This window comes from Hippocampus guttulatus, chromosome 8 (assembly GCF_054856545.1).
Source record: "Hippocampus guttulatus isolate MCC_2025c chromosome 8, RoL_Hgut_1.0, whole genome shotgun sequence".
NCBI lineage: Eukaryota > Metazoa > Chordata > Actinopteri > Syngnathiformes > Syngnathidae > Hippocampus > Hippocampus guttulatus.
Genome location: NC_141268.1, coordinates 11,400,659 through 11,427,353, shown reverse-complemented (window position 1 = coordinate 11,427,353; position 26,695 = coordinate 11,400,659). Strand labels below are relative to the sequence as shown.

At 42.8% G+C, this 26,695-nt stretch overlaps 1 protein-coding gene across 8 annotated transcripts in view; it reads right to left on the bottom strand.

The window, feature by feature from the left end:
- Positions 1-26,695, bottom strand: part of kcnab2a (potassium voltage-gated channel subfamily A regulatory beta subunit 2a) — a 73,618-nt gene that overhangs the window by 11,598 nt on the left and 35,325 nt on the right. For 6 of the 8 annotated variants that reach the window (XM_086116873.1, XM_086116877.1, XM_086116878.1 and 3 more), the window contains 4 exons: positions 4,723-4,766; positions 3,649-3,686; positions 3,414-3,493; positions 375-419 (listed from right to left, as the gene is read on the bottom strand). In XM_086116873.1, the coding sequence (XP_085972999.1) occupies positions 375-419; positions 3,414-3,493; positions 3,649-3,686; positions 4,723-4,766 (207 nt within the window). Of the gene's footprint in view, positions 1-374; positions 420-3,413; positions 3,494-3,648; positions 3,687-4,722; positions 4,767-18,016; positions 18,899-26,695 lie in introns of those variants that run through there. The other 2 variants (XM_086116871.1, XM_086116872.1) reach the window with 2 other exon arrangements.

The following is a 26,695-nucleotide window of genomic DNA, read 5'->3' as shown; positions in this document are numbered from 1 at the left end:
GCGATCGCTGAAGACGGACCAAGAGTCCCGCTCGGTTCTACCTCATCCTTTGAGTGTCACATGCACCCACAGTGCCGGAACTCAGCCAGCACACATGAATGAGAGGTGGAGGCGTGTATAAATTGACAAAGCTGTAGTGGAGCCAAGCCTCGGCGGACCAAATAGAAGACAAGGCCCTTGCAAGGCGGATCTTCTTCAAAGAAGGCACGCGGCCGTGCGGACATGACACATTGGATCTTTCCTCGTCCTACCTTTTGGTTCCAGTTCACACTCTTCCCAATATGTGTGATCTTAGATGACAAGATTAGAGATAGGCTGGTGTGACGGAAATGAGAACAGGAAAAAAACCAACAACATTAAAGTGCGTCTCCTACCTCCAGCCTTTCTTTTTTATGATGTTCCCCAGCACCACCTCAGCCCTGCCAAGCACACAAAGACAGCGCGATTCAATACTGAAGAAGACCTAAAAGTATCAGCTGTCCTTATCCACAATAAAATGAAAAGGATTTTCAAAGATGACAATGAAGGAGTATTTATTTATTATTATTAAAATGGGTCATTTTTGTTTACACCTTTATCCAACTTCAACAAAACACAATTATTCATAGTTCAATAGCTAGCTAGAAAAAGTAGTGCCATCTGGTGGAGAAAAGTCAACAACACAAAGAGAAATCGTTACATAAAGGCACTTTCAGTGGATTTTTGTGGGGAGTGTTATGTCGTTGGGAACAAATGTGTGTGTGTGTGTGTGTGTGTGTCTAACTTTGACATTTCAGGCTTATTTAATTAACACAAAATCACGACTAGCATTATTATTCTTTGTTTAATCAATATCATTTGGTTATTTTGACCTACAGTATGTTCATTCAACACAGTCAAATTGGCAAAACGCAATAGAAGAAAATTATCGACTAAATTTTGGCATGATTTCGCCCGAAGTCAACTGGGAGAGGCTCCAGCATCTCCCCGCGACCCTGTTCAGGATAAGTGGTGATGAAAATGGATGTTGACATGACTTATGTGTGTCAAAGAGCCGCCAGCTTCCAGCTGTGCTGCGGAGCGCAAGCCGTGTCACTCATTAGCAGCCACATGGGTGCTGAAGGAGTGACATGTTCAACATTCGGAGAGCACTCCAAAAACTTCATTTGTGTGTGTGTGTGTGTGTGTGCACTCTCACTTCACTTCAAACAACAGTGTAGCACTTTCGGAAATGATTGAGGTTTCTCTCATTTTTGTGGTATCACAAAAACCTGGCATTTAAATAGTGTGGACTTTTTATACCCACTGGATGTTATGAACTACAATAATCATTTGTGATTAGCTGAATTGCAGTACAGCAGAAACTAAAAAGCGGAGGTTAGACTGTTGGGAATTTGACAAAAATGTGAAGGGGTTTTTCGCTTCTAGTTGGAAAAAAGGCACTGGCTACAAAATTCACTCAACCTCAGTACCATGAGAAATCAGCTCAGTGAGCATCAAGAAATTAGCCTTTTTGTAATAAAAAGTTGTTTAACAGAGGTGAATTATTTTACACTCGACAATTCCCACTGCTGTCATTCGTCTTGAGTACACTTAAGTCCCTTTCATATTTTTTTGAGTTTTACTGTCAACAGTGGCTAACTTATTTTTACACTTGTATACCCATTAAGAATGCAATTTTTTTTAAAGTGCTAGTACAGTTAATAATATCTTAATGTATTTCCATGACTTTCTCGGGAAAAATGAGTTCAAAATTCAAACAAATCAGACGACCAGCATCCTACAGCAGCGTGTGTTGCACTTTTGCATTTTCACTGTAGCTAGACAGTAATTGGATGCACTCGTGTAACAAGACACGCATACAGTCAACATATTCGCATTTGTTTCTTTATGACAATCGGAAGTATCGCAGCATTTGTGTCTTTACGTGCGGTGCCGTACAGTGTTGTGGTACTGGCTGTGAACAGAGACAATATGCTAGATGCTTCACTGTCGCATCGCGCTAGCTCAAGCACAAATTGTGTGCGTGTGTGTGCGTGCAGGCAGAGACGTGCATGCCTCTGCTGGCACCCACGCGATGCAACCACGTGTGCTCCTTCCCTGAAATTGTTTATTTGTGGGGACCCAAAAACATGAGCTCCATAATCTTTTTTCATCCCTCCATTAATTAGGTTTCCATTCACATGACATCTTATGACTTGCCAGAGAAAAACAGAGGGGAAAGAAAATGCCGTATCTATGAATTTATAATATGTTATTGCTTTCACACTTGTCTGCAATCGCACTGCCAATTTGTCACTGGCTCCGCACACAATATCAGGCAAATTATGACGCATCTGAAGGTAATTAAAAAAAAAAAGAAAAAAAGAGTGCCACATGGGCTTCCTGATAACGGCAGCCCCGGTGCGCTGAGCGAGCGAGTGTTTATTATTTATGTGATTATTCGTATTAATTCCAATTTTGGAGAAACACAACTCACGCTGTCATGCTATTTTCAGTCGTGCGAAAAAATATGAAGACAACATCCAAAACCGCCGTTGAAATTACGGCATAACAAACACATGCCGCAAGTCAAAGCTCTTTTTCCACCCCGTCGTTGCCGCGTGCGCGTGTGTGTGTCATGTGTGCAACGTAATCGCCTCCATGCTGCTTTCGCGAGTGGAAGCTGTCAGGATTAACACCTGTGCAACACCACATTCTCAGCTGTGTGGCAAACATTTGCACGTGCCTCTCACGGAACGTGTCGTTGTGTTTTGGTGGTGTAAAAACGAGGGCTTGTTTTATGGGGGTTAATAATGACATGGCGCATGAAAACAAGACTTTCTTTCTGGACTAGAACAAGAAGAAATCTAAAAAAACCACACATAGGGTAGTGGGGGAAACTCCATTTGGAAGAGTTAATCCTTCAGATTACATCAAAGCAGCCGAGTTACAACCAGATTAATCCACAAGAGGGAAAACAAGGGTTCGATATTAAATTGAGATTACGGCTTTTTAATCATAGCACTGCAACAAAAGCGGTGCAAAAATGGAGGTCACTTCCAAGTCTTTGATCATTTCTAAACCCCATCGTGTTCTCCTAAAAACAGTTGACAATGACAGAGGGAATTTCTTTCTAGTCTTGCTCTGCGGGATAAACAAACCAACTTGCATTTATGTCAACTGACTTTCGCTTTTTGCACTTTTTGCTTCCTTTCTCTAAGCCTCTGCAGCTGGGCCTCTCATGTGTTTGTATTGACACAGGGACTACTCTATCATGAAGAGTTACGGGGGGGGGGGGGGGGGGGAAGAAACCCAACAGCATGGTAAGAAGATCCTACTCGGGTGAATCACTGAGATCAAGGCCGCTTTTCGATCGGGCGGCAATATGGCCTCGCCGACTTAATCAGCCACGTGGCGGCGGCTTTTGAAAAGAGGCAAAGGCGCACACTCACTTCCCCGCAGCGTAGACCTCGGCCGTGTCAAACAGATTGATGCCATTTTCATACGCCAGAGTCATCAGCTGCTCTGCCATCTGTTGAGAAAGCAAAAGGGGCAAGGAAAGCCAGAGAGGGAGCGGAGGGATGAAAGATCACCGACGCCATAAACACTAACAAGCGTCCTTCGTTCGACGCGTAAACGAAGGGCCGCAACTCCAACGTATGATGTCTTCATCGCTAATCAACTCACCTCATCTGTAATTTGCCCGCCGAACGTCACCCATGTTCCTGTACAGAGAGTAACAGAGCAAGGAAGCAGAAAATGAACCCTTTTCGTTCACGCTGGAACCTGATAACATGATAAGATGTCGATTGTAGTAACCGCTGTGCCTGAAAGGGTTAAGCAGACTGGGCACACCAATATTTGGGTCGAATGTCAACATTTCCCCCCTTCCAAGTCAGCACAAGATCATCCTGGGCGATGGTCTGGTGGAGAGGGGTTTGTTCAGAGTTACTTTTTCCCCACTCTCTGATTTCCTTGGAATTCAAGCCAGGGTAACAATCCTAACTGCTGAACCTGTTCAATAGTTACAATTGCAAATCCTTATCTGTGCAGTCAAATCAGTGCCGCGGACTCCGTGATCATAACGTGAACCAATTTAACAAGTGGTTGAGCGCGTACTGTGCTTTCGTAGCGGACGGACATGATTTTGTGATATGACCTAATTTTGAGTTCAGCATTTGGCAACCGCTGAATTCAACAAATCTAGGTTATGTCGCGTTTGAAACAGTCGAAGCGGAATAAAGCTGCAATGGGTGAATACTCTTAAAAAAAATAAACTCATACAAAGACAGTAAGAACATACAAACTCCACACACAAAGGAGTCGAGACTTGATCCTCAAAGCTAGTAACGGTGATGCAGACGTGCTAACCACAATGAGGGATGATGGAAATCTATCATTTTTGCAATCCAACGATGAAATATCATGAATATGTGCAAAGTGTCTACATATGTGATTTGGACATTTGCTTTGATAACTGATTAAATTCTGACATCATAATATTCGTTCAAAACGACTTCAAATGTACTAAAGTGACATTTTATACGTTAAACAGTCTCAGTACTCCTTATGAAAAAATTGCATTATTTGAGCCCATTTCTATCCCTTTGAGTCCTTTTCACATCTTGCCACTGGAGTTCTCAAAATAATAAGCATCTTTTGTGGCCACTTGATGAGACGGGACTCCGAGTTCCCGCCATAACTCGGTTGCACAATGCATCCAGGTCACCGCAACCGCTCTCTCGCAAGTTTGGCTCTTACCTAATCCAAGGCAGGACACGCGCAGTCCCGACTTGCCGAGGTTTCTGTCAAGACACAACACAGAGCGCTGATGTTAATGCTGCACTAAGATGACAATGATGGATTCTTTTGCCACTTCGGTGCATTTTAGTTCAAAGCCTCGATTATGAAACGTAGCAGTCGGCCTACTGTGATGGGCCGTTCTTAGATTGCGGTCGCAGAAGTCGAGGCACGGATTGGAAGGCAAATTTGACAAACCGCAAAATTCACTCATCTGGATGGCTCGGCGAAACATTCATGTGTAAGCTTGGCGAGCTCCCCGGAGCTAAAGTACTCTCGTGACAACGACAGCTTCGTGCCTCCTTACACGCATGTTTGCGAGTCAGCGCAATACAATATACTGTATCACCACTGAAGGGTGATTTGAGGTATCGTTTCAATCGATAAGACCCGAGACATGATCAAACAATGAAGTGTGCTGCCTCTGGTCAGCCATTTCATAAAAGATAAGCAGTCAAAGGGGGGGCAGGGGGGGGGGAGAACATTTCGTCTGGGATGATGTAACATGTGCAGGAGTCGAAAGAAATGATTGTGGGGGAGGAAAGCTACTACTGTATATCTTTTGGAACAGAGCTTGTGTGGAAACACAGCAGTGGTGAAACAGTAGTAGAATTGGGAGACAGACCGCAATTCTTTGGAGAGTTTTATGAAGCCATGGTAAGATGGCAGAAGGAAATAAAAGCAAAGAGCAGCGATGAACGGTCCTTTGCTCCCTCATGCCGGCAAGGGCCGAGCCAAAAATTCAGCGTCATGTTTATTTCCACCAGTAGGGGGCACAACACAAGACATCGGGTCAAGCTCTGACCTTGTGAAGCTGAGTTATTGTTGTGTTGTGAGCTAAGTCGTAAGCAATCCAGGAACATGTTCATTGTGTATGTGCTGCGAGGAATGCCGCCATACTGTATGGCGCGACGTGGCACGCCCTTGAATTGAAAAATGTTCGACTCGAGAGCGACGTTGCAATGACATCAGAAGACGTATATCCAATTGGACAAAGGTTGACGGAGTGATTTCAGAGTGCCAAACGGAAATAGACCAACCAGGTGAAAACGCCTCAAGGCTCAATGTTACTTCCTGGTAGGCTGTTTCTACGCAAGCACAGCCAAACATGGGCAAGCTTTCACTGGGGAATTGTCGTCCTTGTGAGCTGCCTCAAGAAAAACTGGACGTTGGGAGGATAGGTCGGCAACACTCTTGCTGGATGGCTCCTTTCAACCAGGAAAAAGATACATTCAGCACTTCCAGAGCAGCATGTATGAGCGCGGCGGCAAGCTTGCAGGCAAAAGCAAAGAAAGGAGATGGACTTTCTCCATGAATAATCAGCATCTCTGGCCAGTATAATGGGTTTTATTGAAAGTGTTTATGTCTTTGTCATGTTCGTCAAGAAATCCCGATGTGCGAACTGCTCCAAATGATATTTAGAAGTAGAGGTTTAGAGTTATTTGGAAGAAGATAAAGGGCCTAAATAGGGCAGCCCGGTGGACCAAGTGGTTAGCACGTCGACCTCACAGTGCAGAGGTTCAATTCCACCTCCGGCCTCCCTGTGTGGAGGTTGCATGTTCTCCGCGGGCCTACGTGGGTTTTCTCCGGGTACTCCGGTTTCCTCCCACATTCCAAAAACATGCATGGCAGGCTGATTGAACACGCAAAATTGTCCCTAAGTGTGAGTGTGAGCGTGGATGGTTGTTCGTCTCTGTATGCCTTGCGATTGGCTGGCAACCGGTTCAGGGTGTCCCCCGCCTACTGCCCGAAGACGGCTGGGATAGGCTCCAGCACCCCCGCGACTCTTGTGAGGACAAAGCGGATTGGAAAATAAATGAATGAAAAATTAAAGGCCTAAATATGTTTCTTGCTTTCATAATGCCACACATTGTTGCATTGTGTTTTTGTGTATTATTTGGTAAAACTGCCCCATTATAACGCGACTCTTAAGGAACGCATTGGGTCTCTTCAGTCTCTACTGAAGGCTCAGGTCAACTGCTTTAACAAATCCAGAAATGCAATATGCATACTGTGGGTTTTCCATTGCGTCCACAAAAAAAAGGATCAAAGTCCTGCTTGGTTATCTTATCTGACGACGTCACATTTAGTAGCTGACAGGGTTAATCCAACGATGAGGGACAAAAGCATCCGGGGGGGACGGCGAACCTTTGTGCTGCGCGCAGTGACAAGGTTAATACGATCCCCTCTGGCAAAGCGTGGCTAATCTTTAATTAGCTTCCTTTTATTTCAATGTGGAAAACACCCCCCCCCCCCCCCTCCAGAGGATGGTGCACTCAAAATCAAAGGGAACCAAAAGGAGATTATCGGGGCCGTAATTGTTTTTGCAGCATGTTTGATATGATGGACTGGGATGTTTGTTTATTGTTTCAGCTAGCTTATTCATTAAACTTCAGTGTGTTATGAAAGCTTTAGTGGAATGTTTGTTATATTGACCATATTTATTATGTTTACACCCGGGTTATTTATGTGCAGTTTCTGTTGCTTCATTGCTTTCTGTTTTCTGTCAGTGTAAACACAGCCATATTGGATTTGTGCCACTTGAAGATGCACAGAGACATCAACGTTAATTGGCATGAAATCGCAAATTGGGCACTTGGACAATGTAAATCCAGCCTGAAGGATCTTCATACTCGCCGTTTTCGAACCTTGACAAAGCAATATTAAAAATCCAGCCTTTTCAAGCACCCCCTTGTCAGAGTATGACACTTGTCAGACAAAGCCAGGCTTGTTCCTTTGTCAGTGCATCATCATATTCGATAATTGTGTTGGGCAACTTTGAGAAGACCCTCCGGTGTGACCCCCACGCCAGCAGACAGGGTTCAGGGTCATGCTGAGCCTCGGCAGAAAACAATCACAACAGTAAGGTTTTCACGCCTCTTCAATAAAGAAGCAGACAGGCCCGGCCGGTAAAAAGGACACCGACAGCACTGAGGAGAAAGCCAGTGATCAGGAAATGGACTGTTCAGGAAGCATGACGACTTGCTGACAAACCACAAGGGTCTCCTGTAATTACTTTGACCACCCTCAGGTGACAAACAGCATCCCAGAGGAGATTGAGGGCCGCCGCAGCAAAATGGACACTGTGTAGTGTACTATGATGAAGCTATTGGTGGTTCAGCAATCACACGGTCAAACATTTTATTCTGTCGAACCTAAAAACTATTCGCAGGAAGACCCTATTCGCAGCTATTGGCATATTATTGTGCCCAAAACACCCCCGCTCCTTCGAAGGCACTCGATTAGCAGCTAGTGCTAGCCACCGCTAGCTTGACAGTGGACAGCAGCGTCGTGGGAGATTCCAGGCCAGCGAATGTTCACCCCACATGCGTTTATTTTTATCATTTCAAATTGCGCATGTTCAAAAAAATGACAAGCATCTAAAGTCAGGAGAGATGACAGGACAGATTGATGAATGAGCAAACAAAGCCATAGGGTTGAACTGTTGAGAGATTTTCACCGAGCACAGCTATTAATACAGCCTTGGACGTGGCGTCAACACAACAACGCAGAATGCCAGCAGCTCTTGTGCTGGTGACGGGCACTTCTTCCTCCATTTCAGTTTACGTAATACAAAACAATTCAATTCAGCTGGTATAAAGGAGCACATGGAGTTCATGGCAGTACTGAAAGTTATGCTGTGAAAAACCATGAATGAAACTTGGTGCGTGGGGGGGGGGGGGGGTGTCTGACCCTGCATTTGTTTCGATTAATTATAGTAATAAAATGACAGCAGCCTATCTTAGCGGGAGCTAACTACATTCTACTGGTAGTTTATCAAGGTACTGGTCAAATCGTAGCCGAACAACATTATGGTGAACGCCTCTATCCTTTCTCTCGGCCCCATGACGGTGCAACACCAGGGCTAGCGCGTGCTATACCCCTGTCAGAAATCTGTCTCGCCCCTCTTCAGCCCCCCACCCCCTCTGCAATTTATTTATTTAGGTTTAAAAACATGAAAAAGTTCACAAGCAGCCAGGAGTGTTTGTGCTGCAGCTGCACCCCGTGTCTGTTTGTGAGGGGAGTGAGGGTCGGAGTAAGCCCTTCAGTTAATCGTGTGTTAGTTTAGACTTACCCGTGGTACATGTTGATACAGTACACATTCAAATGTAATTGTATAAAGTACATTCGGCCGTATTGATAAAATGTACCGGTAGACTAAAAGCTAAAAACATGATAGCAAAAAAAAAGAAAAAAAAAAAAAGAAAAAGCCAAACGCAAATCCCTACACTGCAGACATAAAAATAAAACCATAAAAATGACGAATAGTCAATGATTACTTCCGTAATTTTTGAGCGCATTGGTATAATGTAGGCTGAATGCTAAAAACATAGCATTTTTTTTCCGCAGGTGCAAGTCAATACCCCGTCGCTTTATGGGGGGAAAAAATGCTGTTTTTAACTTGAGCCGAAATTTCAACGTTCGAACATTCTTTGCAAATACGAGTTAGCCAGTCATACTCCACATTGGCAGTTGCGCGCTTCCGTACAAATGCTTGTGGTGTGTATCGTACTGTTATTGAATAAATGAGAGAACCTCTCAAGAAAGTGAAGCCGTGAAAATTGATTGTTTTTTTTTCTTTCTCGTAATACTAAAGGGAGAAACAGCTTGCCTCCTTATTGGCTCTGGAACAGAAGCGTTCATAAATACTGAGGCTATTTGTAGTGCGTTTAAGACAACAATCAACACATACACGCGTGGCGATTAAACAGTGAGGCAAAGAATGAACAGCTGTCTCGGTTTTCCATTTCATTCTAACGCTGCTACTCGTTTCAGTCACATGCAGGCATCCTCATGTCAGTTGTGGTCATTTATTTACTCATCTGCTAAAGTGTGTGTGTGTGGGGGGGGGGGCATATTCCACTGAACACAAATTTAGAAATAATGATAAACAATACATGCTAAGCGAAACTTTTTTGATCATTCAAATTGGGCAGGACTGTTAAGGCTCTGCTCTGATGTATTGAATTTAGAAGACATTTATTCTATCTTATGTTGCAGGATCTTACATGTCAGTATGTGAACAGACAAGTGTATGATCTGAAGTCATAACACTTCCTGTTTTTGTTCTTCACCAAAGCACACGCTTTATGTGCTTTGGTGCTGCTGTTGTCGAGCAACCTCCAACCGGGCCTCAAAGCGGCTCCTAAAGCCACAGCGACCCGGGTACCTGCAGACCCAGTTGTCGGCTGTAGACTGGGAACTGTTCGTAGCCCGAAGGCACGCCCAACACCGCTTGGAGGTCGTTCCCGAGTTGGGCTGGTGCTGCTGTTTTGGTTAGCGGTGATGTTCAAATGGACTCAGATGTGAACGTTTTATTGTCTGTTTTGGCTCACGCAAGGGTAAAAAAAAAAATGAAGTGCCTATTCGGGGAGAGGAATTTATTTTCTTCAGCATTTGAAAGACAACAGTGGGGTCCATGATTTGAGGAAACGAGAGTGAAATAAAAAGATTCCGTGCTGATCATACTCTTACAAGAACGAAACCATGTATGTAAAACTCGTTTACACACAACTACGTCATTTCACATGCCCAGAGCAAACAGATGGTGAAGAATGCGTTGCGCACATTTTAAGATGGGGGGCTTGAAATGAGCACCGTGGATGGAAGAGTCAGGGCCTATTTTCATCAGCGTGGCCTGATCGTTCAGCAGTGGGAGTGCAGGCGGAAAGCCTCGATGACGCGGAAAAATGTCCCGGCATGCACCCGCACTCATCATGCCCAAAAATCACACACCCACAAGCTTTTCGTCGCCACCACGCTGCCTTTGTGTAAGCAGTCATTCTCAGCAACAGAAATTAATAATAGATTAGCACCTTCATTTTTTTTCAGCTGTTAGGTTACTAAGAGGTGTGATTTTAGGTGTTTGGTTTTTTTTTTGTAATAAAGTGCTGGCATATGGCACGTGACACTATCAGCTCTGTACTTAGGATTCACTGGCAACTTGGTCCTGTTTACATAGCAGGTACATACTGTATATTCTGAAAACAATCACTTTCAGCCAAATGATCAATTGACGTATGTATTCCAAAAGCACAGGGCCAACATGAAAAGTGGACTGGAGAAGAAATGTGAACACAGAAGCTCACAAATCTGAGCCACGCGTGCAAACCATGAGCCCCATTTTACTGCTCCAAATTCCTAAAAATGCATGAAGCCACGTTAGACACTCAAAAACGGCAAAGTTGCGGCAACAATGACGGAACATTTGTCGCGTGTGCCGCTGAAGATAATGAGCCTCAGAACGTGTGTGTCTGCGGTCAAGTGTTGACAGTAACCAGTGGAGACGTTTTCTCTCGTAACTATAATTGTCATTAAACACTGCGTGCACAAATAGGCTTTTGGATGACAAGCACATTTGAGCGCTGATTCTCAACAAGTGGGTCAGTGGCTCATTGTGGCCTTATTTGTGCGATTCGGATATTTAATTTGATTCTACTTCTGGTTTCTTAGTAATGTCCTCAAAAATGCATGCACGCAGCTGTCTATGTCTAAAATAAGATTTGCCTTGTCTGACGGGAGGCGGTACAGTGGCCAAGTGGTTGGCATGTCAAGCATGCAGTCAATAGAGTCTGGATTGGAATCTCGGTTTAGGCTTTCTTGTATGGAGTTTGCAATGTTCATGCTGTGCTTGGTGAGGGTTTTTTTTCCCCCCGAAACGTCAGCTTCCTCATGCATGTCAAAAACACGCTTGGTGAGTTCAATGACTCCAAATTCTCCTCCTTTGTCCAATTTGAATGTGAATGGCCGCGTGTGCCTTGCGACAGTGAACAGTCCAGGGAGGATTGGTGGATGGCTTGACGTGTATGTTGAGAATAGTGACTGAGTGGAAAAATGTGCGTTGCGTGGTTCCCCGACAAAGAAACCCCCTCTAAAATCCTGCTCTGATGGGATCTACGTGGGACGGGAGAAGTGAACTCATCTCTTTTCGTCAATGGACGATACAGCTTCGTGTTTGCTTTCAAAACTTAGCTTGTAGCAGACGTGTGCACATTTTCAGCATGACGTCTCTGATCCACTGGTGAAAGGACACTTTGATCCTCTCCTCTTTCATCTAGAACTGCTTCAGACAACAAAGTGTATGCAGAAAATTGGTGAAGATTGCACGACTGTCTGTGTCTGATGTGTTGTGTTGTGTTGTGTTATTTTTGTTATTTTGACTTCAAAATGGCGCCGCGTGAGTGGCTGCTTTTCCAGCAGCTCCTATGTTTTGTTGTTCTACTTCTTCCTTTCATAACTTTGCTGCTGTGAATTGGGAATTTCTCCATTGCGAGACTAATAAAGGTTTTCTTATCTTATCTTATCATTCTCTTCTAAATGTGCCCTTCAGCACCACTCTAAATGAGTCGCGTGTATGCATTCGCATATGCAGCAAGTGAGGCGGATGTCTAATTTAAATGCCCCCTGTAGCTAAAAAGGAATATTGTGTTTTGATGGAAAATATTCAGGTCTGCCTCAGGTTTTATTCAAATATTTTGCACTTAAGCAGCAGTGGGAAGTACAAATACTTTCTTACTCCACTAAAGTAGCTTTTTTAAGTATCTATACATTTATATTTGTTTTTCAGTACATTTGTTTACTTTTACTCCCTACATTTGAAAACAGAAATCAGGGGTTATGTAAAACTATTTGACAATGTTAAAAAAACAAACAAAAAAAATCTAATCAACTGTGGTTGAGATCTTGGTTGAGTTAAAAAAAAAAACACGAGCAGTGACATAAATGAATGTGAAGCAGGTGCTGTTGCCACCTCTCGACTTGTTAGAGAGATGCTCTTGTACAAGTATGTCATGTTTTCAAAAAGGTTTGACAGACCAGGACAGGAGTTGAGAGCGTTGCGTCAAATCACAGCAGCATCACGTGAAGGACTGCCCAATTTCACAGCCATTTTTCCATCACCTTGGCAGGACTGCTTTCCATACGGGAATCATAAAGCATTTTGTGTGCATTATTAATTCAGCCCGGACTTGAAGGCACCTATTTAGTTCCGTAGGAGAAATGTGGTCCGGACTTCAAGAAGAGCCAGTGTCACATTACTGAATGCTTCTGTCTATGGGGAGGATGCCGCCTCGGAGCCAGAGTAAGAAGACATTCAGGTTGATATTTTCTATCCTCAACCCTGCAGGGGAGGTCCTTTTCCGAGCCAGCCTGCGCTCTCGCCCATAAATGCAGCCTAATAGTCACGAGCGGGCCGCTCAAGGCTGCCATACTGAAGAAGCCACGGAGAGGACCTTATGCAAATCAGGCACATTTGAATTTCACACAGCTATTATACCGTTTGGATTAGTGTGCAAAAGTGTACGGTGAACCACCACTATTCGTTGGGACCGAGCCGTGCCACAAATAGCAAAAACCCGCCAGTAACCGACGCCCGTCCAAAAAGGTCTGTTAAGTCTTTCTCATGATGCCACAAGTACCAGTGTAAAGTTGTTTACGTGATGAATGCATTTACCGAAAGTCTGGAAACACCAACTTGCATGGAAAGAATTTCCCATGGAAAATAACGTGAGTAGGAATAATCCATTACAGACAGAATAGGAAACATTATTTTCATGATAAATAAAGACTTTTACATCACTCTAACCCTAAGCAAACAGTGTAAAATAAATATAAATGACTAATAAAGTGCATAAAAACAGCACTTTTCCCTTGATTGAAGATTCTTGATGGCCTATGGAAAATGTGGAGGTGGGGACAGGCGGAAGCTATTTTGGGACTTTGTTATGCTTCTTGAATTCTATCATGTTTCTCACACTCTTTTTCGAATGGCAAACACTTGTATCTGTCTGTCACAGGGGTCCACAGGAACCTTTGCACCGCCGCTACCAACGTTTTCACTCGGCATAGGATTTGGTCGCATCCTTTTTTTCGGATGGTACGGCGTGACCGTATTTGCTAATGTATTGTATAGTTGTCTTATTTGTCGCACTGTAGATGATGTCAAGATCGTTTGTTTGCAACAAGCAGCGGATGACGAAACAGGTCAATTATTTTAGATAACTTTAAAAGAAAGACAAAAAAAAAAAAAGAAGGAAATAATACCCTGGCATAGCGGAGATCTAAACAACTTCAAATGTGTTTTATTTGTATTAGTTCAACAGAATACTCTTAGGACACTAATTAGAATATTTCAGATAATATTAAAAATACATTTATAAAAATTTGAAACATTTTCAAACAATTCAACAAGAAAACTATATCACATGTTTTACACACTATATCTATTTATGTGGAGGATTTGACAAAAGGCCACCAAAAAATGTGCTGTTCATTGTTTAAGTCTTTGGGCAGCATGCCATCTTGAACATATTTAACGTTTGACATCCCAACCATCAGGGTTGGGAATAACACCGTTCAAGTATAACGGCATTAGTAACGCCGTTAATTCCAGCAAAATTGAGTAATCTAATTACTTTTCTTGTCATTCTAACGCCGTTATCATTACTGCCGATGTCATGTGCCGCATTACGACGAAGCACTGCAGCATTTCAGTGTAAAGTGTTGTGTGTTGGTTCTAGATATGTGTGAATTTTGTTTTACGGAATCGTGACTGAGGGTGGCATCGGGAAAAATGACTTCCAAGTTTCCGTGCGCGTGAAAGGTGAATTAGCATAAAGATGTCGGTACTCGAGCACACGCAAATGCTCAATCGTACGTGCGCGTGCATGTTCCAGCTTCATTCGATATTCATGCGGCTTTGTTGAAAGGTCAGTGCCAGTTTAGAGCTATCGAAAACTTGGGTGCATTTCACACGATAGATAAAAACATTTTTTTTTTTGGTAACCTAAGAGACTAGATGGACCATTGATTGTAATGAAGTAAAAAGAGTAAAGGGATGTCACCCCCAACGTTCTACTTAATATATGTCAGCTTTTGTAGATTGACAGAAAACCCACATTTACATTTTTGTAGCCATCAATGTTTATTGCATTGAGGAACCTTTTTTTCCGAGTTGGAAATGTCCTACTGTATTTGAATGCTCCGAGAGTCTCGCCGAACACCCGAGATGTCAATGTTCAATACAATGTTCCTGTTATGACCCAACCGTTTGAACCACAAAGGTTGAGTTGAGTGAATTACAATTCGACAGTACAAATACTCAATAACAAGCATCAGCCTGTTACATAGCACAAGTCATCAGCCCACAACACACACAAGAAATCATGTTTTAAGATAGCCATAGCTTGACAGTTGGCGACCCGACCATCCACATGCGTATCGTTTAAAAAAATATATATAATAGTATCAATAATTCAACATGAAACACAAGATGACAAGCGTGCAGTCTCCGATGCCAAAATGCGTAGCGGGTCATGAGCGCCTCAGTCAATGGGAGGATAGCTCAAAGGGAAGTCGTTAATGTGGCAAAGTACACATCCAGAATGGGATACTTATTGATTTATTTTTATACAGGAAGGATTTAAGATGCCTTGTGTGCACAGTCTGACACACACCTTTTTGACACACACCTTTGCAGAATTTATTTTTGCCCCCCCCCCCCCCAAGTATGGATAAAATCATTAAAAGAAGCATTCGCGCTTGTGTGGCTGGCTGACATTTTTGCCGCCACACACTGAAAAGTTGGCTGCATTTGCGAGCATATTCAACAGACTCAAGGTGTATTGTACAATGCAAGCATTTATTTGACAACAATCCCTGTATGCCCAAAAATACTTGGGCAAGTTGGGGGTGGCGTATCCTGTCAAAAGTCAGTTCTACTCAATAAGCCACCATGAGGCCAAAGAAGGTTTTGTAAAAATGTGTTATTGTACTGTTATGGCTGAGTTACTCGTTTTTTTAGTTTGGAAACTGAGCGGCGGTAGAAAAACTGGAAATAACGTTGCTGAAAAAAAACTCAAGTGAAAAAGGAAGACTACAAAAAAGGTTGTTATACGAAAAGTCAGATTCTGCCGTCGTTCCTTGGCATGGTTTTGGCCTGAACACATATACAGCAAATAGGTGAGATTTTAGTGAATAATAAAGGATAAGTTCACCCCCCCCCCAAAAAAAACAAATCTGTCAATACAAAAAATACATGATGGGAAATATGCAGGGACTCACTACTGTCTTCTCTGTTTGAGAATAAACCAGGAATGGATGGCCAAGAGAACGGCAACTCCCAAGATGAATTGGCGAATAAAGACCGCAGATGACTCTTGAGCATCATGCCTACGCTCGCCTTTCAATCTCTCCATTCGAGCTCTTTCATTCTTATGAGCATTGCGCTGCACCCACAGCGAGCTGGCAACCTTGGGGTGCCTACACAAGGCTGCGCCGCATTCACTCCGATCCCGGCGCGCTAGCACGCAGCACGTTGTGTACTTTGGACAAAAGCGTGAAAGTAAAACGGCACAAACAGCACACAACACCCTCGAGGGCAGATGCGGTTCTACTCATTCAATATCATTAACTTGAATAATTAGATTGCGCCATTGTGGCATCGCTGCCCTGAGCACATCAGATGCAAAGGAGTGTGATGAGTATTCAGCAAGGCTGCGGAGGATGACTAATGTACATCCCATAGACAACAGCCAATTAAACATTTTGTTCCAATTAAAATGCATGGCGTGCTGTAAAAAAACATTAAGAGGAATACTCTACATGAGACAAAATAAAAGAAAGAGTTGCCATAGATTTTCCAGTATATAGGGCAACCTCATTAGGTACATTTGTAGAGCATAATCTCGTCCAGTTTTTCCTAACTTCAGCAAAGGCACGCATTTTAACAACACCCCCCGCCCCAAAAAAGAGGCATGAAAATGATGTACTGCTTACTGAAATAATGATGATCATCTAATTGTACTAGTGTGAAATCAGGGCTCATTTCGTAAAAGGGACAGCTAATTTACTCACAGGAAACCAAGACTTACGTTATATGATTCAACTAGTGGAAGAACATTTCTAGGGTTGGATGAAAATTCAAGATCAATTTGTATCGCGATAGACGCAATCAATATCAACGGAAAAGTTTTTCAAAAAATGTTTGCGACAGAAAAAAAATATAAAAATCAGGAAGCAAACCCCAACCCCTTCTATAATTACAAGTAAGATGAATTTTGGAGCACGGAAGCGTGTTTTGTGAAATCAACAAAGAAAACGTGCCGAAATAGCAAACAAGTGCTTCCGCGCAGGCACGAGCATGTGGCATATGTACACTGAATCAAAGTGTGACTTAACTTTGTTCAAAGAGATGACCGACCGACCCGTTGCCTCAGTGCAACTCTGGCATTAAGATTATACTGTACATACTAACACGATCTCAAAGCTTTGGAAGGATACCATGCGTAGAAGTAAAGAAGGCGCCAGCTAAGACGTTAATGTGTAGCCAGTTTGAAATATGCCGATCCAAATCACTTGCTCGTCGTCCTTCAGTTAACTATAGACAATTTTCTTCCGTGGGCCGTGGCACGTTGGGTAAGACATGCCTTCGTTATTCCAAACAGTCCTATTCATTTGTTTCTACTCCTCATTCATCTCGCATGTTCTTTCCGCTCTTTTTGCCATGATTTTTCTTAAAAAGGGATGCTGCGAATCTATTTGGGGGGGCTTTTCTCAATGCAAATTAGGCTAGACTTGCGCAAGCGGGACACTTAAGAACCGGTGGGATTTATCAACACGCATTACACGTTTCATTTTGGTACTCGGGCTCACTCAAATTAAGTCGTACTCAAATTAATTTGGAACCTGTACTTTTAATCCTTTGATCAAATGAGGCCCCATGCAAGTATTAGCTTAATGTAACTGCATCAATGATCCTTCCCCAAATAAGTATTTATGGTGCACTGCTGGCGGAGCACGGATGTAAACAACATTGCAGTAGGGTTAGGTTACAATGTATTTAAAAACAAAACAAAAAAGCAGTGCACATTTCTTGAGTTTTACTCGCTGATGTTTTGAATGATATTTTCCCCTCTTGATCTGTTAGCTTTAATCAATTAAATTTTTATTTTAGGTTTAATCAATTTAATTGTCATTTTATATAGGTAAAAAAAAATACAATTATAGAATGATATGAAAAAACATACGTCTTCATTCAACTAACCCTTTTAGGTAAATCCTGTTTAAAATGGGTTTATTTAATCTTGATATTGACCAGTTATTTTGACTTTTTCATAGTTGGGTTGATCACAAGGAACCATTTCCTGAATGCTCATCCGGCAGCCCGTTTAGTGACCCAGTTTTGATGGACATGACAAATGATGAAAGACAATTCGGGACTTCCAACAAAAGGAATGTTTTCTCGAACGCGCCCTACCTATACTTCATGCCGGTCCTCATGCTTTGTTCGCTGGAAGACGGCACACTCTGAACAGAGAGCTGACCAAGACTTCGAGCCACCATGGCCACAGCTCGGAATTTGCTTCGTGTCCCCGTACCGGGGCTGTTGGCGTTTTGCCGGTTGAGACGGTCCTCTGTGGTGCGGCTCACTCCGCCGCGGTGGTCCGTGCAAACCAGAGAGACTTGCATGCTGGACTCGTCACTACCAAATAACAAATATGGAACCAATATACCCAATGTTTATTTATTTATTTTTTTTAAATCAGGTGGATGAACTAGGATTGAACTGCGACTGGGCGGCTCATTTGCTCCATGAGGTTGTTTGGTTGTAAAAGGTGGCCTCGTCCCTGGGGCAAGTGTCACACGCCTTGCTTGTGTTAGAAATCACTTCCCGCTTGATAAATGGACTGACAAGCTCACAATATTCCTCAGGCACAAGAATGGGAGTGCGGATAAAAAGTATCCAAAGTATGAATAAAGTAAAAAGGGAATGATTTTCTTGTTGAGGGTCTTCTTGGATTCCTCTGTACGTCGCTTTTCGGCATTTGAATCAGATGCTCATGAGAGGCTGATGGGCAGATTTAGAGTGCGGTTGTTTCCTTTCGAGGCTTCGCTCCAAGCTGGAGTTTTACACCTCCACGCTGCCTGCTGTTTAAAAAGGGATGGCGATGTGAAAAAAAAAATCCAAACGATGACACTGAAGCAACACAAGAAGATCCTCACATCTGCCGTGTCCACCTTGACAGTCGGGTCGGCTGCTGGAAATCCATTCTCCCGCTCGACCTCATTGTCACCTCTCTCACCGTCGCCTTGACTCAACTTACATCTGCCCGCCTTGTGCTGACCGTGAAGCGGCACGTTGCACATAGGCAAGAGATGGGAGAGGAAAGAGAGAGAGAGGGGGAGGGAGGGAAACTGGTGGGAGGGATATGAAGAGCGCGACGCGGAGAAACAGTCAAGGCAGCGTGAGAATGCAAGGCATTGAAATCTGTTGTGTTGACAAGAACTCCTCAAAGAAAAGGCGCAGCATTATTTGCACGGACACTTTTTGTGCCACAGCGTTGCCCTGCAGTGAACTTGAACACAAACCGTGTCCCATCCAAAGAAAAGGCTCACCCTGGTCAGCCCCATCAGTTCCTTCACAAGGGACTGTTCAGCTGCCCATAAAATATTCATTATGTAACTTTATCTGTAACAATATATGCCAAAAACCAGCGGGGTGGGGAGGGGGGGTGACAGACAGAAATGAGTCGCTGTTTGACCGCCGTTGGTGTGTGACAAGATCGTATCAAATTGGATAAACTATGCTCAGAAATACAACTGAATAAGGAAAAAAAACCACACCAAAGCTTTTATAGACTGAATGATTCCGATGGAATCCTACGGGACCAAACTCCCTTCTCACAACTCAAATTGGCTTAAAATATTTCAAAGTCAAATCAGAATGCAAAGATAAAGAGAACGCAGCTATGCATGATCTGATCGCTTTTCCAATTCCATATTGGTCATATTTCCTTGGCTTCAAGTGCAAATATAACATTTACTTAAAGACTCTGTGGTAACAAGCCAGAGAGGAAACAAGTCATTGAGAAGCAGTACATTTTAAAAGCTGAGGGCCACGACGTTTTCATTCTTTTTCTCCTTCTTCTTTCAAATGTTCAATATTGTATTGAAATGTGGGGTATCCCCCCAAAAACGACATTACACAAATTTTAGTTCAACATGAATTTCCTGCTCAATTTTAAAAATATGTGAAAACTAACTCATTTGAATGTTAAAAATGAAGTTTACATCCGATATTAATTTAATGTTTTTCTTTTTACTGGGTGTAGCATGACATTTGCTAGCAACGGAAAGGCATTTTGTGTATCACATTCTAAAGCAATAGTGCACGGCATGCATTTTCGAGACAAGTAAAAATAAATAAATGAATCAATTAATTCATTCCACCAACTGGCAACTTGACACCAGTTAAGGCACCCAAAACGACTCTTTTGCTCATCGAGTAGTTACTGATAGATGCGACTAATCGGCGTATATGTAAATCATAGCACATACGTAAACATCATTAGGTTACAGCTTCAATCCTTTAAGGTAAGTGCAAAATTAAAAATAAAGACAATTAAGATGTTAGTATATTCTTTTTTAAATTTTTTTTTTACAGCCCGTACCACCATTTGTGACATGTTAATAAACTTGACGAGTGCATGAGCTGCACGCTCCCAGTCATCTCATACTCAAGCTTATCTGAGTGGAGCAGCTAGTGTGGCAAGCGGATAATTAAACACGATGCCATCAGGAACAGATGTGGCAAGCGAAGCACTTATAGAGTCCACCTATCAATGGAATCTGGCAGACAGACGATTGCAAACTGACAGCTGTATTCTTGGAACGATGACCTTTTTTTTTTTTTTTTTTTTTTTTTTGTGGCGCCCGGCCTCCAATAGAACCCTATATGAAAGCTTTAATTTGACTGAAATCAAAATTTGGACTCAACATAGTATGCAGAGTGCGGAGAAGCCACACTCCATCGGCATGTTCCATTACACTTACCTTCAAGCAAGATGAGGGGTGCCATACATCCTCCTGAATGAGGGATTACATCAACAGCCAACATCACATTTCGGTGAACAAAAGCACTCACTCCCTAGGCTGTTAAGCGTCAGAGCTCGGCACGCAGTCGCCACAATGGCAGTGGAAACGTAATGCCACGTTGTATTCCGCTCAGCTCCAGGGCCCCAGGAGTCGTGGCATGGAGGAGCTTTAATGAGTTGTGGAGGTGTGGGGGAGGGGGGGATAGGCCACGGACAAGAGCAAAAGGCTGCACAGACACAGTGGTGTCATACAATGTAATCGAATAAAGATCCACTTAGTATGTCTGTATTTGGATTGGATTTACTCCGCAGGTGCTGCGGCCCAATTCCGATCAACTGCTGATCGCCGATATTTTTTCAGGATATGATCTATATGTACATTTTCAGTATCATTGTTACATACGATATGTCTGTGTTTATGATGACGGACTGCAAGGAACAAGTTGCATAGTCAGAATCCCAAATTGCATTTTAACACGATCAGGGACAGCGGTTACTACAGTGGACATCTTATCGTGTTGTCAGGTTACAGGGTGCATGAAAGTTTTAATACCTACACAAGTGTCACTAGGAGGCAGTGACAACATGGATGTAAACTACAGCACAGTACCGTTGTAATTTGTTTCATGCATTGGCGCACCGCATTATAAGATGCAATCTACAATGCATCCACTAGATGGAGCTACGCTCAAGGAAATGCCAACAGAACGATCAGATGTCAGTAAAACGTATTTCATAAAGCAGCGACACAGTTCACTTCACCAACAGCGAGTTATAACATTGTCTCGTTAACATTTAACTCTTTTGCCACTGCTCTATTTCCGTGTTCAACTGCGTAATCGATCGCCTTAAGTTTGAACTCTGCGTTGTAAGCATGTCTCTATCAAGGAGACATTTTGGGGTCAAAATATTACCATAATGACCATACACATGGCGCATCGGATTTTAAGGCGCGCTGTGAGCTTTTAAGATAATGGAAGGCTTTTAGGTGCACCTTTTAGTGCGGAAAATACGGTAACAGGAGCAGTTTGCACTTAAAAAATAAAAAATAACACACACAAACACCAAAAAAACAACCAAGAAAACCCTCACGTATTATATTAGCTAAAACGGTCAGTATGACCTGAGACGAGTACATTCATAAAATGATATGACCCCACCTTGTAATTTTAATTAGACTTTTATGAAACCGCCACACTTGATGTATAACAACCAATCACAGACAGAAGGCATGACTGACGAGATGTCCCTTTTATCCCTCTGGGTTAGACTTATAATGGGTCACACTGACCTGTGACCTTGGGCTTCAGGACCTTTACGAAAATTAAAGGGGAATAACCACCAACTTCAGCAGTGAAGAGGATTCAGGAGCGACCCAGGCAATTACGTTTATAAACGCTTTTTGATTTTTCTTGAATGCACATTCTGATAAATAAAACGTTTAACATTTACTGAGATAGTAACACTCAGTTACGAGTAAGTCATGCTGCCGACGTACAGTATTACCAGATGTGGCTAACGTGTCCGTAAAGCGTACACATTGGATTTATGATCTGCCCGTTTATGCTGCATTCACATTGGCACGATACATTTCCAGAGTTCCATTTATGATGCCGTGACCTACATCCCGAGCGTAAGTCAAAAGCAAAAAAAAAGAAAAAAAATTGAAAATAATTTGGCAACCGTTTCACTTGATTTTTGAGGCGTAAATCCAGCCAGAGATGATGTGTCTTAAATTAAATGCTATTCGAGGTGTTAGTCTTGTTACATACGATGTAGTATACTGAACCCAAGTGATGATTGACTAAATAATTTCTCATCCCCCTCCTTTTTTGAACCTTGATCCATCTGCATCTGGAGAATCTGCACATTTATTGAGCCGCAGCACAATGGGAGATAGACGAATCAATACGAGCACGCATCATGCGAGGGGCAAGTGATCAATCACCTAAATGAATCCATAGACGAGCTATTTTTCATTTACAAATAACAAAAACAAAGTTTGTTAGGAATGCAACAAATTATAGCATGAATTATCATCCATTTTTTTTCACAAACCGCTTATCCTTTTCGGGGTTGCAGTGAGCTGGGGCATTTACACAGTCTGAGTGTGGGAAGTGAACCCGTGATGCCTCCACAGAAGTCAGGCATGTAAACTACTACAACGCTAGTGACGCACCAATAATAAAATCATCTCCGACCTCCTTCTCAAATAAAATGTACAGTATGTTTCCGCTTTTTTAAATCCCAGGCAGCAATACGCACACATTAATAAAATATATTTTTTACAACACCACTATTGGGAAATTATTTCACCCCGAGTAATAAAGATGCTTTTGCTGCAGGAAACATGGTACGAATTCACGGTTTGACACGAGAATATTCAAAACATGTGAATCTGATCTTGACATAATCACTTAGAGTACATGTGTTAAGTTGCCTATTAGCCACGTGTGCGTCAGGTGACTCAGAATTCCCACAAGGCCATTGCACAACTCATTTCATATCCGTGCGAGCGAGCAACAACTGAACAGATAATGCCATCAAGCCGAATTGTAATTTTGCTGAGGAATAGGAAATGATACTGATCAAATCCCAGTCTCCTCCGACCTGTATTGTAATTTTGTTATTTTACTGTAAGTGCTTGGTGATTATCTGAAAATCTACTGATGCTAAAATCTCTCACAGGCTCTCGTGAGCAAATGCACAGTGCCTATAGGGCCCCCCTCGTTTTATTCACAGTGCGGAGGAGGAAGAGAAGGGAAAGGGCTGTATACCGTATGGACACAAACACACACACACACACACACACACACACACACACACACACACACACACACACACACACACACACACACACACACACGCACACACACTATTTGATCACAGCTACAGCTTACACAGTCTTGTATCTATTGTACCAAATGCACTCATTATGGAGATTCAAACAAATGAAATAAAACCATAATTCCATCGGTGTCGGTCGTACAAAAAGGCAGCATTTTTAAAACATCTGTTGGAGACTAGCTACTTTACCTGTTTAAAAGAAATCTCATCTCGTCAAATTTCCTGTTCTATTGACAGATAAGGCTGCATAAAATGTCATTATTCCCTTTTGGGGTTTTTTAAAGCCTAGTTTATGCAGTGTACAGCAAAACATTTATTACCAATATATGAAAAGCACAATTACATGGCGAACGCTATGGTTTCTCTCGTGTTACACTGCATGTCCGGCCTCTGTTTGGCAAGACGACGCTTTGACAAATCAATGATGCTGGACCATAACGAGGCCACTGGAGAACATGTCGGCGATGCAGGAAGAGGTACGGCTATGACGAGCAACAGTCCGACACCCAACCCCTCCCCCTCCCACCGACACTTTTTCCGTGCAAGCGGCAAAGCGGCAAGCGAAGAGATGGGTCGCTTTAATTGACAGGGCATTTAGAAGGCACTCTGACCACAGAGGGAGCCCTGTCACGACGAGTCATCCTTCAGCACAACAGCAGCATTATCTCTAAAAATAGACACTGGCTCTTTGAATCAGTTTTCCAACAGCAAGAGCAGGACTGATGCAAAGAGCACCCATGGCGTCAGGATGGTAGACGTGCAGTTAATAAAAACTATTTAAAACAAAACAAAACAGAAATTCGATCCTGTTGCTCATGTGACACTTGACAGGATTCCTGTGCCCTGAGACACCATTAGGAATGCCATGGATAATTATCCAATTTCATTTGTCTGAAAAATATTATTTACAACAAACAATGTATCGTTATGTATCCATCCCAGGCATTGGGCAGAACCATACAATGATATTGCACGAGATGCTAGGAGGTACCAAAGGTAATCTGTCAATCGACTGGTAAATCACACAACAGAAGGATTTCACACAAAGTAAATTTGTAAGTACATTGAAGATCATCATTGTTTCAATACATATAGGTGACATTTTCCCGTGAATTTCAAGAGAGCTATTCAATGTGTATTCAATCAAACCACACAATTTGCACACAATGCAAAACGCCATAGATGGGCTAATGGTACTAGCATTAACGTTGCAGTCGGCACACGCACCAAAAGGAGCCTGACAAAATAAGCGCGTCCAGAGCTGTAGTGTAACCGATTTATATAACATGGATCATCGTTTATATATGAAAGAAAATGAATGTTAACGGTATACACAATATTTATCAACGTGCAGGACGGTTTATGAAAGTGTATATTCATGTAATTGCCTCGGGACGCAAATAACCCCAATTTGGTTGTGGGTCCCATCTAAACATTATCATTGAACAAAGGATTCCTCCGTTTGATAAATTTCATTAATCTAATGGTCAAGAATACATTTACATCATTATTTATAGACTTGTGTCCATGCAGCTGCGTCGCTGTTGATTGATTTAGGACCTCATAAAATGCAACCAGCATGGAACAAGCTTGCTAGTCACCAAATAATGTCCACTCGTTAAACTTCTATTTGGAGTTCTTTCATTTGGACGTGTCACGATCGCTAACCTGTCTGTCACACGCTCAGCTCTCTCACCTCTTTGAGTGAGGATGCTTCTTCATATGAGACAAGGCTCTTATTTCGGAGCATCTTTCAGCTTGCTTCTCCCTCCAAACAAGCCACAAAGACAAACCCACCGCTCTGTCTCTATGCCTGCAAGAGAGATGTGCGCAGCAGAGGACGTGCCTGCGGCATGTGCGTGTCACACTAACTGGAACATTGTGAAACATAAAACTAAGGTACTGCTGGTTTGGAAAATAATAAAACTGATCTTTTTTACTCGATGCCGGATAACGTGATCGACCTCAATTTCAGATCACACGATCAGATCGGGACAGCCCTACTTTGTATCATTCCTCAGGAAGCTTGGGGAGGGGGAATGGGCCAGGACATCAAGCATGGCAGAAAGTGATTATGAGCGCAGCACACACTCTGGATTAAAGCGCTATCATGTGTGAGCGTCTGCCAGCTGTGCAACTGACGGTTTTACTTAGACTTTCTCACAGCATATTTGAAGGGCATTAGTCAGGATTTGAGGAAACCCGGCAAGAGGGAATCTCTTGAGGTGGGGGGGGGGGGGGGGCAACAGCAGTGTGTGTGTGTGTGTGTGTGTGTACAAACAAACGTGGAAGGGTGAGTGGGTTTAAGGGAGTTAACAGAAAGTGACATGAAGAATGACAGATTGACAGAAATGATTGACAGACGTTCTAATGTATCCTGAAGTGTCTGCTAAGCATTCCTGGAATCACTTCAGCAGAGGAAAATGAAATCTGGACAATTTCGTCATCACTTTTAATTTGTACTTTACCCCTTAGGAATTCCTTCGAATTTGCTACTCGCACAAATCTTTCCCCAAAGTTGCTGTTATCGTCCCCCCGCAGGAATCCATGATTCCTCGATTGCGGAATGTGATTTGATTTCAGGGCGAGGTGCAGAATATGCCAGTGACATGTCGTTTTCATGCCAGAAGCGAAACGTCGCGGTCAGACAGGCAGGCCATGATGCCCAATTCTGATTATTGTATTAAATGCATTCTTTGTGTGTTGTCCTTCACATTAGAAAAACAAATGCGACCTCTAATGTTAACTGAATTCATCTGTGACATGACACGCGTGTGCACAAAGCACAATGTCGAGAGACACACGCAAAAGACGGCAACACACAGCAGTCTTAACAGAAGTAAATACGGTCCAAGTTTGAGTGCCGCATTTTTTTTCTCTTCATTTCATGGAGTGGATCAGAAAATGGATGGATGGATCGATTATTTAATAACCACAATGTTCCCCGGTGATTTGGTTTTGCAGATAATTGCCGGGGGAAAAAAAAACAACATTCTTACTTAATTAGTACATCTTCACCTTAATTCGATGCAAAGTGGGGGCCTGGCCGGTGCACAGAGAAAGGCTCCCACAGTATCAGGGTTTTGTCTTCTCTGATTATGATGAAACTGGGTCTTTTCTGCTCGCTGCAGCTTTGAAAGCCTGCCGATCTGAGTAAATGTGTACGTTTTTGTATAGCTTTGCCATTGCCAAAGTGGCTTGACACTAAATGCTAA